Source organism: Pseudopipra pipra, chromosome 10, assembly GCF_036250125.1.
Source record: "Pseudopipra pipra isolate bDixPip1 chromosome 10, bDixPip1.hap1, whole genome shotgun sequence".
NCBI lineage: Eukaryota > Metazoa > Chordata > Aves > Passeriformes > Pipridae > Pseudopipra > Pseudopipra pipra.
Window position 1 is genome coordinate 2868382 of NC_087558.1, and position 13800 is coordinate 2882181.

Genomic DNA, 13800 nt, shown 5'->3' on the forward strand with positions numbered 1-13800 from the left:
TTGTGTTTGTATCACTATAAACAGACTTTAAGCAGCACAGAATTAGGAGTCTGACCGTGGTGCTCTGATCCCTTCCTTCATTCAGAGGCTCTTTTAGAACTGAGGTTCCTTTTATTTTTAAAATAAAGGAATTTTTGAAAGGCAGCAAAACTTGGAACGTGCTGTAATTCAACCGTGCATGTGGAATTTTTTTCCATCCAAAAGTCAACGGCAGAACAAAACACTTCCACTCTCTTTTGCATTTTTAGCTCTCTTTTTTTTGTTGTTGTTTTGTTTTGGGTTGGTTCTGTACAACTTCTATAGCTCTGGCTTTCCACTGAAAGAGAGGAAGAACTAAGTCTTAACAGAATGCTGAATTTTAAAGGAAGGGGAGGAAAATCCCAGTAACTCTCCCTCTGTCAGAAAACCAGGAAGACTGAACATCTCAGCAGTTCTGTTCGTATTTGCAAGATGCTCTGTAGAAGTGGCATCTCAAACAACAACAGTTAAACAGATTGCTTTCAGCTGCCTTCAGAAGTGTTGGATTTTATTGTCTGGGAAGGCAAGAGAAGATGATGCCCTGGACAGGCACAACCCATGGAGATGGAAACCCCAGCACTGTGAAGCTGGTGGAAGGTTTGTCAGTAACTTCAGAAGAAGTGGGATTTGCCATCTATGTGTAGGAATGTCTACAGCTGAAATGGGACCTGACAGAACAAGAAATAGTGGGAGGCAAACAGGGCTGGGAAATGGAACTGTTGTCAGACAAGACTGACAACAACAGAGTCATGTAGAGACTCTGAAAATACCTGGAGATGCTTTTCCTTCCCTCAAATCTCACAGGTTGCAAGTAAAGGTATTGTGAAGAGTGGAAATCAAGCATAGACCAAAATCCACCACTTTTCCACCTCTGGAAGTGGTTTGGGTTCCTCAACAGGAATTCCTGTGCTTAAGGGTTCTACCACACCCAGTAGTTCCTATATCCATTATCTGATGGTAGATTATGTATCTTGTTGAAATGTATTTCAAATCTGGTATTCCAGCTGAATCTCCAAAGGTGTAGGAGCACAAATGCAGGTGTGAAGGTGTCATCACCCTGCAAACATCATCTCACCTGCTTGGTGCTGTTGTAATTCGAGGCATGAGGTGATTGGATTGTCCCACTGTTCTGCAACACAGTCACCTGAGTGACACTGCTGGGCACCCCCAGGACTTTAATGTCAGTAAAATTTAAGTTATTTGGGTCAGTGTAGCCACCGTGCAAAACCCTGATATCTAAAACATTCTGAAAAGGAAAAAAACAAATATCAGAGACTGTGATTAGACTGGTACAAGTCTAGAGAAGCTGTGGCTGCTCCATCCCTGGAAGTGTCCCAGGCCAGGTTGGAGCAATCTGGGCTAGTGGAAGGTGTCCCTGCCCATGGCAGGGGGTGGCACTGGATGAGCTTTCAGCTCTCTTGCAACCCAAACCAATTTATGATTTTATGAAGTCCACTTGAGCTTTTCATTTGCTGTTCTTACTGCCAACTTTTTAAACTTTGTTTTTCTAATACCTATGTAGTATTATTTATTTTTCAAATGCTGAACTCTTCAGTTTTCTTCACATTGATAAACCTGGCCAAATCCTGGGCTCTGCTGTGCCTTTAATTGCCACTCAGCTGAATGATGTGAAGCAACACGAAACTTGTAACCCCCTGCCGTGGGCAGCAAGTGCTGCAGGACAAACCCCTCCTGCACTTCCAGCTTCTGCGAGAGCTGCTCCAGGCTCTGCTCTCCCTGCTTTGTGCCCTCCCAGAACAGCTCCTGCACTCCCATCAGCCCCTCAGCCCTCACAGGTCCCCTCCCATTCCCAGTCACTGTGATTTTAAGTACACTCTGGGCACACAATTCCTTTAGGATGTGCCCAGATCCCATGCAAATGTGCTGTGACACAATTCTGCATATTTAGTGCTTAGAATTACTTTTCCTGTGAGTGGTTTTCATTGTTGATTGATTCAAGACCTTTTTAATTAAGCTTTTCCTTACCAAGTTTTTGTAAAAAAAAAGGGAAAGGTGCATTTACTTTCTAATCTCCTTACAGCTGCAAATACTGAGTATTAGCAAAACAAACTTCTCTTCCTGAGCGATTAACACCCTTTTATTTGACAAAGATAGAATTAAATGAGAAGAGAGAACAGTGTGGATAAAATTAGAAGACATTCTGACACCCTGGAAAACTAATGAAATAAGAAAGTGTGTTTTCTACTACAATAGAAAGAGCATTTCTTTAAAACCAAAAGTCCATATAATTAGAGTCTAATTTTATTTCAGTTAATCACATGATAAAAATTGAAATCTGACAATGCCATAAATGTACAGCCTACTTAACAAAACACTATAATTTATAACTTTAGAATCATTCCTAAATTCATTCTCAGCACAGTTTAATCATATCACTTGTAATTTATTCAATTATGAGCACAATTTAATGTTGGGGGGGGTATATAGACACTATAAAGATCCAAATTAAAATACCCATAGTTAAAATACAATAATAATCACCTGAAGTGATTATTCAAAAAATGTGAGCTGATGTGACTTACCTGATTAGCAGTGAATGATGTCAGCAGATATTGACCGTTTTCATATGCATCTGTTAGAAAGAAACAATAAAATAAAATGTATTTTCTATCCTCCTTATTTAACACATTATCAAAATTTCAGTTCAAGAATTGTGTCCATATATTACACACAACTATATGTATCTATATGTAAATAAAGAGAAGTTGTGCATTTCCAGAAGATATATTAGATAGCAAATACTTTCAGGATTGAATGTGTGCTGTTTAAATGAGGCCAAAAGAACATTTTAGAGGTAAGATATATATTAAAAAAAGCAATGAAAGAGCATTAGGAAGATCAGGGGTGTTTAGACTAGAAGGAGAAAGACGTTTCTTTCTCACTGAAGATTCATTTCCCACACCCACCTCTATTCCCTGTCCAATTCCATGTGACACACGACCAGGATAAAGGCTGATACATCTTTGAAATTGTTGTTGTATATTTTACCACCCCTATTATTCAGCCTTAAAGGCACTCGGAGTAGTGCTGAGAACCACTGGAATGAGGTTCCTGCCTCTCCTGACTACTGAAAACAGATCACAGGCACCTGCTGAGATGCACCTTTGTAACCTGAGTGAATTCATTTTGTCATCAGACTTCCATAAGCGTGGCCATCATTTCTGAATTCCAGTGCTGACAGGAATGTTGGGTGTTGTGAAGCCCCTCAGGATGCACCAACGGCATCCTGCAAACTTCCCTCCACATCATCATCCAAAACAGCCCCATTTTCTGCGTTCCTTACATTAATTTTGGGTGACAGCTTATTGTTATTACAGGAGTGATGCTCTCTGGATGGAAAGGACAAATGATATTTAAATATCTCTTATCCGAAATTTCGTGGTGTTGAGGAAGTTAGTTAAAGCTCCCACATAATCTCTGGTTATGGCTCCCATAGGTTTGAGGATGAATCTTTGTGCTGCCTTAGGCCCAGGGCACAATTTCATTTATACAACATATTAATTCTGTAAATCATAGCATTATGTGGAATAAATCAGGGAAAATCACGTTTCTGTAATGGTTTAATTTCAGTTTTGCCTCTGAAGGCAGGTTCAGGTATGTCCTCCAGAAATGTGATGGCTTTGTCCAGAGTCCATCGTTTCCCCCTGCTCCTAAAGCTTCTCCTCAAACACCCCACACCACTGCAGAGTTTGTTTCATGTCTCCTCACTTCTCATCCTCGGGTTTTGTTCTGTCTGTTTTACTTTGGGTTTTGAATATCTCCAAGGGTGGAGGCTCCACAGCCTCTCTGGGCAACCCGTTGCAGTATTTGACCATTCTCACAGCAAAAAAAAAAATAAAAAAAAATAAAAAGGGCTTTATGAAGGCAAGAAGCACCAGACCTACCAATTGCAACTCCATCATCCCAGTAAAGGTGTCCTTCTGCAAACAGACTGTCATCCAATGCCACCGTGAGTCCCATCGCGTTTTGCCGGCTGTGGAAAACACAATTTCCTCAATTTCCTCAGCAGATCACATTTCATATTTCTCTGATGTTACAATTTGTAAAGGGATATTGCACAGCCCCCAATTCACCTCCTGTAACCATCTTCCCAAGCCCCATACTATCAAATTTCAAGGAGAAAAGCAAAGAGAAAAAAAAAAACAAATTTAAAAATTTTCGGTTGATCTTACCTGTAAAATGTTGTCCTGGCAGGATTTTGCCAAGGAATGATGTATCCACCTCGGATATGCAGGTTGATATGATCCAAAGGAGCTGGGAAAACTTGGTATTGTCCTCCCCCAAAGCCAACATATTCATCCTATGTACAAAAAAGTTAAAAAGTTTTACAGATGGTTGGGTTTTTTTGTTTGTTTTTTTTTTTTTTAGAATGAAATGATAATGTTTTTCTAAACAGATTAATTAGTAGTTGTTACTGCAGGAGTAACTACTAATGCTTTTAAAAGGAACTCTGAAATTTTGGCTCTATGAAAGACTTGACTGGAGGTGCAGCAGCTGAACCAAAGGGGCCGGTCAGGTGAAATCCAAACCTGTGATTAATGAAGTTTGATCCCTGCTCTTCCTATGACCAAATCTTTCATTATTTTCCAGGAAAGATGATGCAGCTAAACCTGCTTTGTCTTTCTATATTCCAGGATTCCATTACAAAGACATTCTGTGTATAATTTGAAGGTTAAAAAAGTCAATTGGGATCTAAATTAAAGGTATTATTTCACTTTTTAACTTACTCTAACCCTGGGCAAGTTATTATACAGGAATCAAGGATTTATTTTTAATCAGCTAAGTAGATTTTATATTTCTAGGAACTTATGTTAAATGCAAATTAAGCAGGAGAGTGTTCCCACCTCCCCACCACCCTCAGCACTGGGAAGAAGACATAAAATATAGTTTTTAAGTGACTTACAGTGTAGTAATCATACCAGCGGGCACGGGGCAAGTAACCCGTCACTGTTAGAGCATTCTGGAATTAAAAACATGTGTTTTAGGCACCTTAAATCAAAAAGTGAAGCTTTAATATTTTCATAATTGCTTAAAATCAGCCTACCTGCTGCAACACAGGGGTGATGAGCAGGGCAGGCCCCCAGAGGAACTGCTCATGTATGTCCCAGGTTGTTCTGTCGTTCACAAACCTGTCACAATTAGACATTGAGAGGTGAATTTTTCCAAGGTTTCCTTCTTGAAGACATTTTTGTCAGCCATTGAACCTACTCTTCCTACTATCTACCGTTTCCTCATCTTTATTTTAGCATTAATAATGCACAGATTAATTAATGGTTGCCAGGAATGCATAAAGATCCTAATGTGAGACTCATTATTGAAATGCTAGTACTTAGCTTTACTTTTTTTTCTATTTCTTTGCTTTTGCTTTTCAGTGGATTTAGACAATAAAACTCTGAAGGTCTGTTGTGCCTGCCTGGCATGTGCAATAATAATCATGGGAACCACTTTTTAATTTGTGCCGCTGTTTTCTTAGACAGTTGCTTTGGAAAAATCAGATCATCCCATGCAAACAACTCAGTGTTCCTCAGCCAAGACTTGTTTTTTCAATGAAGGGGAAAATGCTGCAATGAAGAGAAAACTTAGAGGGGTCTTCACTGAGGAAGTTTTAATGGGAATTCCTGATAAGGAGAGCAGAGGAGTTGCACTTACTCATGCAATACAGGACGGACCACAGTGCTGCCGTTGGCATGGGCATCATGCAGTAGTGTGTAGAGATAAGGTAACAGGGTGTATCTGACATTCAGCACCTTCCTGGCAGCCTCTGCAAATGTTGCATTCCAGGCAGCAGGATCTTGCCTCTGGAAGAGAGGAGACCATTGTTAGTGAAGCTGGATTTTCTGTTGGGAACAGCTGAAAAAAAAGTATCAATGGAGCAAGATAAATCCAAGGATATTTCTCCAACAAACGCAAGCACTTTCGTTTATTTTTTCTTAAATATGGAGGAAGTGATGCTAAAAACTGTAGGAATCACTGTCAGCCCTAAGAGGGAAGCTTGGGGAAATACTATAAAGAATGTTTAATGCCAAGTGTCCCCAGGGTGGGACACATCCCAGTGCACAGAATTTATCATCCCTCTTTTCCACAGGGCAGCTCTCTGGACTTGCAGGGGGACACCAAGCACAAAGCACTGATGGCAGGGAGCACTTCCAGTCTTTATTAAATGTAGGGAACAATACCTTGGCAGATTGGGTAAGACTGGGAGCAGCATGATAACCCTGAAGCTGCATTTTTAAAGCTTTAACAGGCCTATCCAAAGGTGTGTCACTGCGAGATAAAGCCCAGGGGGTTTGAAAAGGAGACTTTAATCCATGAGATATATTCCATATAAATAGCTCTGCTCTCCTAGACCTCAAGCTTTAACTGGAATAGAAGTGCTGTTTCCACTTCTTTTTCTTTTCCCAGTTATCTTGTTTTACAGCTTTCTCCACCCTAGTCCTTAGCCAGCACAGATCTACATTTAGGCAATTATTTCCCTTTCTTTTGAGCAGAAATACAATATCTGATGGTGGCAAATGTGCAAAGCACAGACATTTCCGAGTCTTACTCCAGCATCTTATTACACTGCTCCATTTTCTCATTTGTTGGGTAATTATGGGCAATTAGGGCTGAGAGCACCAGGGTCAGTTTTGCTCCTCTAAGTGTGTTTGCCATCAAAACTCTATTTTAGTCGTGGTGTAGCACATTCAAATCCAAATGGCACAGAGGGGAAAATATGCAGGAGTTTGGTTTAGTCCAAGCAAAGTTAGAATGGGCATCTTCCCAGTGATCCCAGTCCCAGAGCAGCCCCTCTGTGGGCATCAAACCTCCCAGGTAAGGGGAAGGTTTACAGGAAAGCAAGTATATAAATAATGACAATTTTTATTTGATAAAAAGCCAAGTATGTTCTTTTCTTGTCCATTTTATTGGAATGTACTTTTTTTTTTTTTTTTTTTGAGCCAGGCCACCTTTTGCATTGCTTGGCAGCTCTTTGCATGTGTGGTGCTGTTAACAACCATTAAAAAGTTGCATCTCACCCTTGTTCCTTTCTCGTTGTGATTCCTGGAATATGGATAGAATGCACCCAGCTGCGTCCAGCGAAGACACAGCTCATACTCTGAGTCTCTGAAGAAGCCACAGATATCAGCTCCTGTCTGAAATATTTAGAATGATCCGATTGGAATACTGTAATATCATGTACAGCATCAGGGTAATTGAATATAAGTTAATAACTTGTTAGCTTACATAAGATATTCCAAAGAGACTGAAGTCCATCATCCCTGAAAAGAAAAATAAAATGACATTACTGGCTGGGGTTTTTTTCCAGTGGTTGCATAGATAATACATGTTGCAAAGCTGAATGAGCAGAGAATAAAAACAAGTACAGGCCCTGTGATTCCTCTAACATGTCACGTTTTTCTGCTACAGAAAGAGATGGGAGGTTATTGGTCAGGAGGAAACAAAAAAAATGAGGGGCAGGACACAGGACATGAAAGTGGTGGGTATAAAAGACCTCCTGTGGCAGAAGGAAGGAAGAAGGAAAAAAAGGAAGGAGAAAAAAAAAAGGAAGAGAAAAAAAGGAAAAAGAAAAAAAAAGAAGAAAAAAAAAGGAAGAAAAAAAAAGGAAAAAGGAAAAAAAAAGGAAGAAGAAAAAAAGGAAGAAAAAAAAAGGAAGAAAAAAAAGGAAGAAGAAAAAAAGGAAGAAGAAAAAAAAAGAAGAAGAAAAAAAGGAAGAAGAAAAAAAGGGAGAAGAAAAAAGGAAGAAAGAAAAAAAAGGAAGAAGAAAAAAGAAGAGAACACAGATTCTGATACCTGAACTAAAGTGCTTTTTCAGCCAAAATCCCATGAATACTAAAAGCAAGCAGGTGAAGGAGAAGCAAGGCTGGGCTGGACGGGGCTTGGAGCAGCCTGGTCTAGTGGAAGGTGTCTCTGCCCACGGAATGAGATGACTGAGGTCCCTTCCAACCCAGACCCTTGTGACTGAGTGATTCCACGAGCACAGATGTTTCCCCTGGCACGTACCAACGATGGATGTGCCGAGCTGGTCCCAGGCTGCCGTGTTGTCCCCCAGCCAGTGCCCTGCCCACCTCCCGCTGCTGGGGTAGGTGGAACGGGTGATCACGATCCCGCGCTCCTGGGTGGCCTCATGCAAAGCCCTGCCGTTGAAAAGAGACAGAGAAACGAGTTACATGAGAAATATTCCATGAGCTTTGTTACCTAAAGGCCCCTGGAATGAAATATCTGGGGTTATACAGCCACAGTGAGGGGCTGTGTCAACAATGCTTTGGAAATGGCAGCTAAAAGTTCCAAAGTAAACACAGTTTACGTCACATGTAGAACTGCTCGAGGATGGGCACGACCTGAGTGTTCTGCTGACTCAGTCCTGGAGCTCCTGGAGATCTCTGCTCCAGGACTCAGCCAAAGCTCTATCCGTGAAAAGTAATTATTCATGTCAGAAAGCCTGGATTTACCCCCAAACAGTTCCTGTATTCACTAATGAGGGCTCTGGCTCTGCAAAAACCTCATTACAAAAGAACAGCATCGGGGCAACATCCCGAAGTTTCTGTGTCTAATATACAGAGAACCAAAATGACACCAGGGTGCATAAAAGAATGCTCACTTTTAAGTTACAGTGTTTTATGAGTTTTGTGTGAAAAAAGAAATCTTTCTGTTTGGATACTTTAGCATTAAAATAAATATTATTGCAACATTTCTTCAGTTTCCAAAGTACTCACTTCAGTTACTGCCACAGAATAAAATGGGGACTGAAATATATATATATATGTATGTATCAAAGTATATATTTTGCAGATAACATTTTCAATAAATTTCCAGTGTAAGAATATCTGTATGAGCTGTGTAATTTATTCCAGTGATTTCTCTTAAGGTGCTTCTCAAAAGAGAAGGAAATATTTCACTACATTTCCATCCATTCTTAAAACACAGAAATGATGGTAATATTTCTCTTACTGTCAAACTGTTGTCTACTCCTTTGGGGTAGCACAACAAGGTTTTGGGGAAGAGAGGGAAGAGACCTTCTACTGAGGAGGAAATAGCAGCAGAGACAACATGTGATGAACTGAGTGCAACCCCTGTTCCTTGTCCTCCTCCACCCCTTGTGGTGAGGAGGTAGAGAAAACAGGGAATGAATTGTGCCTGGGAAGAAGTGAGGACAAGGGGGAATGAAAAATTGGTTTTAAATAAACACTCTGATTGGATTGGTTGTAAATGAAACTAATTTCCACAACCAGTTGCTTTGCCCATGGCAGTACTGGTGAGTGATCTCTCCCTGTCCTTATCACAATGCACAAGCCCTTCCTTGTACTTTCCCTCCTCTGTCCAGCTGAGGAGAGCAGTGATGAACAGCTTTGGTGGGCACCTGGAACCCAGCCAGGGCTCAACCCTCCACATCCTTGCAATGCCCAAATCCCACGGGACTGGGCTGACAGCAGAGGGATCAGACATTCCTTCCTGTCCTGTCAGCAGTTTCACTCCTGCCTTGACTGGCAGCTCGGCCCTGGCCTGCTGCCAAATAGAACATCCGCTCAGTCACAAATTCCAGCAGCCTTGATATTTTCTTTCTTTATGGTAATATCAAAGTTACCAAGGGCTTTAAGGTCATTTAGACTTACAGAGAAACGCTGTTCCTTGCTTACTCCTGGAATTGTAAATGAAAGAGCACAGAGACATTATCATTAGATCAGACCTTATCTAAAGCAGGCTGGGGGACTGTTCAGAGGAACAGATATTGCCTTAGAACTGGGAAAATAAATGCTTGAAAGTAAAGCTTTATGCACACACTTTGCATTTTAAAAGTCACTGTTCCATCTTTTCACTCATTCTTGATTTGTTTTAGAGAACATAAGTGAGCCCTTCTTAAATTAACAGGACTGAAAAACTGTCTTCATTTTTACTTGGTGGATGTAAAGTGTAAGGGAAAACCAGCATCAGCCCTAGGAATAAACCAGGGAATCACAGCAAAACCTAGAGACAATAAGTACGTTCTATTTTAATTACAGTAATTATGTGGGTCTATCACTGAGCAATTGCTGTTCCCCACAGCTGATCCAAACCCTGTTCTGTGCTCTGCCCTGGGAAAGAACACCCGAGTTGGTGGGTCTCCTGCTCTTGTTTGCAATGCAGAGCATCACCCTGGGGAGCCCTCAGAACAGACACCTCTTGGTGTCTCCACATGTGTTGGGGCAAGGAAACACTTGGAGAGTAATTCCATCCAAATTAAAGTATCTCAGCAGTAGCACTGTGGCCACCTTATTTCATAATGCAGGTCAGCAGCACAGCTTGCCCAGCAGAACATTGATATGGATGAAGCCCTCAGAAAGGATATACCAAGAATTCCTCCTCAGCCAGGTGAAAAATAAGTTTCTTTAGTACCAGACTTGAGTGAACTGTCTTTAAAATGTACCTTGTAAATCGTGCCTGCTCAGGGTCAGTGATTTTAAAGCTGCTAAACTCAAAGTCTCTGTCAGGTTGTCCTGAGACAGCCGGGGATGCAGTGGCAGCTCTGCGAGCTGGGGGTGGGTTTTCTTCCCTTCTCCTTGGCTCCAAGTGCAGAAGGGATTTATTGCAGTGAAATCATGGAAGCAAAGCTCCAGCTCAGACCTGCCCAGTCCCACCTCCCCTTCTGCTGCAGCTCAGGCTTCCCCCACCCTTCCTGTGAGGTGACTGGAATTACACCAACTTCCGACCGGAAAATCAAAGGTATTATTACACAAACCTTTCTCGGGCATCTTAAATAAACTGATAAAAGTTTTGGCCATAAGAATGTTGGCACAGAATATTCATTTGTAACATATTTTGGGGACAGCAGGAAATGCGCAAGGTCCACTTACTCTAAGGTAGGTCTTGCCTGTGACCACCCGTAAAGGCTGTGGACATCGAAGTGTCTGACTGCAGTCCCATCTGGGAGATACTGTACACCTTCCATGCATGGAGTTTTGACAATTAATCCCTCTGACCTGAATCCCAAATCTTGTGGAAAAGAAAGAAAAAGATTTATTGTTTGTTAATAATAAGCGTGCAATAATGTTTTCTTTTTCTTAATTTTCATAATCTCTTAGGCTTTCAATCATACATTTATTTATTTATTCATTTGTAATTATAAAAATAGCATTTCCAAAATGGAATATTTCCAATATTCCTATGTAGGCATCTGGGTCTGTAAATATTTTAATAGTGCATTTACAGATGTTCTTACTGAGGAAGCTCAAAGAGTAAACAAAATATATCAGAAAATATTCCAAATCTTTGTAAACATCGTCATAACACTCACACAAACAGAAAAATGGGTTTGGTGGGGGTGTGGTCTGTGTCTGACTATTAATTTCCTGAAAATTCCTGAGAAACTATTCATAAAAATGGAATACAACAGTAAGCAACAAGAGTATGCTAATAAACCATTGATAAATAATTCCTAATTAGTACTACTTTATACCAGTTCTTCAGTGAAACCAAGCTAAGAAAGCAAAGCATTTCAAGCATTTGACTGCACAGATAAATGGTAATTAGAGGAGACACATGGATATTTTCTAAATTTTTAATTAATTGCATTATTCATCTGAGAAAACTGCAAAACACAGAGCTACATTCTGTGCCGTGCCTCAAGCAAAGCACTTAGATATTAAACAGGTATCAAAATCCATATTCAGGCGAGGAGCTGAAAATAAGTTTATTTTTAAGAAGTGCCACACGGTTGCTGCTCCTGCTGAAACAGCTGCCCAGAATCTCAGAAATAAAGGGCCACGTTCAGTGAGGGGCTGTGGGTTTATATTCCCATCTTTATTTAGGCTTTTGCACCCCATGTAAGAGGTAAGAAATTACGTGGTAAGAACAACCTAAAACTGATTTAATGAGAGATCAGACTTACGAGGAATGTAGGGTGGGTTGTTTAGGAGGTCGTCTCTGCAGCCATCAAGGGCACCATTATAAAAAGTTGCTGGTTCATTCATGTCCTAAAAACCAAAGAGCAAAACCCCATTTGTATTGGTTTCAAGCCTACAGAACCCATTTCACCCTGAATTACAAAGAAGAGCGTTGTAGGATTCCTCAGGAGACCCTGCAGCTGCAGGTTTAGTCTGATTTTTCATGTTCCATGAAGGGAGGATTACAGGGAGGCTGGAGAGGGACTTTTCACAGGGGCATGGAGTGACAGGACAAGGGGAATGGCCTTGATCTGAAGGAGGGCGGGGTTAGATGGGATATTGGGAAGGAATCCTTCCCTGTGAGGGTGGGAAGGCCCTGGCACAGGTTGCCCAGAGAAGTTGTGGCTGCCCCATCCCTGGAAGTGTCCAAGGCCAGGTTGGACAGGGCTTGGAGCAACCTGGGCTAGTGGAAGGTGTCCCTATGTTTTGATTTTACTTATCATAGAATCATTAATGGAAAAGGCCTCCAAGATCATCCAGTCCAAACTCTATTTAATGGGAATTTAACACCAGACACATCTGAGCTGCAGCAACAGATGCTGGGAATTGTGTCCCTCTCCACCGATGTCTGGCAGAGAAAAACAATCCAGAAATCAGATGGATTTCTACACTTACAGTCCACAGGCCATCGAACTTGACACTGTTCTCGGGATTGTTGGTATTGTTGTAGTACTCCAGGATTTCTCTCTTCCACCACTCGGCTGCAGCAGGGCGGAAGAAATCTGGGAAAGCAACATGTGCTCCATAGAGCTGGAAAAATAGAAGGAATGAGCCAGATACAAGATTAAAAGCATACTACTGTTAAAATGTTGGAATTTTGTAAAAAAATAAAATAAGAAGGGCAAAAAATAATTACTTGCTCGCTAATTTTTTTGCCTATTAGGAAGGCTGACCAGTTTCTGACTGTTATTCCTTCCATGAGATTAATCAGTTTGCTGTTATTTTTATTAATTAACATCTAATTTGAGTACCAAACCAAACCTTATGAACACTTACCTGTATCTGGGTTTGCTCAGGCAGGGACTCATTAACTACTACATTAGGAAGGAATGGCCAGACCTAAAGGAAAAAGAATATTTCAAAGAATCAAATCACACTGAATGAAATCTGAGCATCAGGGACAGAAAGAACTGTTCTTCCCTGTACAGTACCTTGGAATATATAATTTCATCAGAATTAGGCCGTTTTATGAAGACATCATTTTCCACACCTCTATCAAACGTAGGATAATTGGTTTCATTTCCAGAAATGGTTGGATCCTACAATTAAAAAACACTTTTACACTCAAACCTCAAGTTTATAAAGCTGTTGAATATATTCTGCATTCTGCAATGCTGTATTGATATTTAAAAACACTGTTCCAAACTGACCAGGATGATGATGAATCTCATTCCATCTGCTTTGATTCTGTTAATCAGAGCTGGTAATCCAGCAAAGCGTGTGCCGAGGGTGAAGTCCAGTTGCCTCTCCATGTAGTCAATATCTACATATTGGACATCCTGCAGTTAAAAAAAAACAAACCAAAAACAAACAAACAAACAAACAAAAAAACCAATTAATTTAAATTAATTTCTCTCTTTTTATTTTTTTTTGCTAAATATTGAAAATCTGCCAAAATAAGTAAAACACTGAACGTTTGATCTGTAAAACTGGAAGCAGTGGTAACTTTAGACTAAAGCTGTTAAATGAATATTACACAACTTATCAGCAAGTCCAATTCAAAATAACCCCTTCACTGCTGCATCCAGTCTGAGGGTAGAAATTGATACATGATAGACAAAAAAATTCCTGGATATGTATATATATGTCTGTACACAGAAACTGCACATGTGCTTCCATATCTATA

The 13800-nt window shown here is 40.6% G+C and overlaps 1 protein-coding gene across 2 annotated transcripts in view; it reads right to left on the reverse strand.

Annotated features, from left to right (window-relative positions):
- SI (sucrase-isomaltase) overlaps positions 1-13800 on the reverse strand; it is a 41938-nt gene that overhangs the window by 716 nt on the left and 27422 nt on the right. For both annotated transcript variants that reach the window (XM_064665780.1, XM_064665781.1), the window contains exons 32-47: positions 13325-13453; positions 13106-13213; positions 12951-13013; positions 12570-12704; positions 11900-11984; positions 10866-11004; positions 8038-8171; positions 7261-7295; positions 7053-7169; positions 5689-5837; positions 5084-5168; positions 4943-4999; positions 4212-4339; positions 3924-4012; positions 2562-2611; positions 1094-1264 (exon numbers count right to left, since the gene is read on the reverse strand). In XM_064665780.1, the coding sequence (XP_064521850.1) occupies positions 1094-1264; positions 2562-2611; positions 3924-4012; positions 4212-4339; positions 4943-4999; positions 5084-5168; positions 5689-5837; positions 7053-7169; positions 7261-7295; positions 8038-8171; positions 10866-11004; positions 11900-11984; positions 12570-12704; positions 12951-13013; positions 13106-13213; positions 13325-13453 (1674 nt within the window). The remainder of the gene's footprint in view (positions 1-1093; positions 1265-2561; positions 2612-3923; positions 4013-4211; positions 4340-4942; positions 5000-5083; positions 5169-5688; positions 5838-7052; positions 7170-7260; positions 7296-8037; positions 8172-10865; positions 11005-11899; positions 11985-12569; positions 12705-12950; positions 13014-13105; positions 13214-13324; positions 13454-13800) is intronic.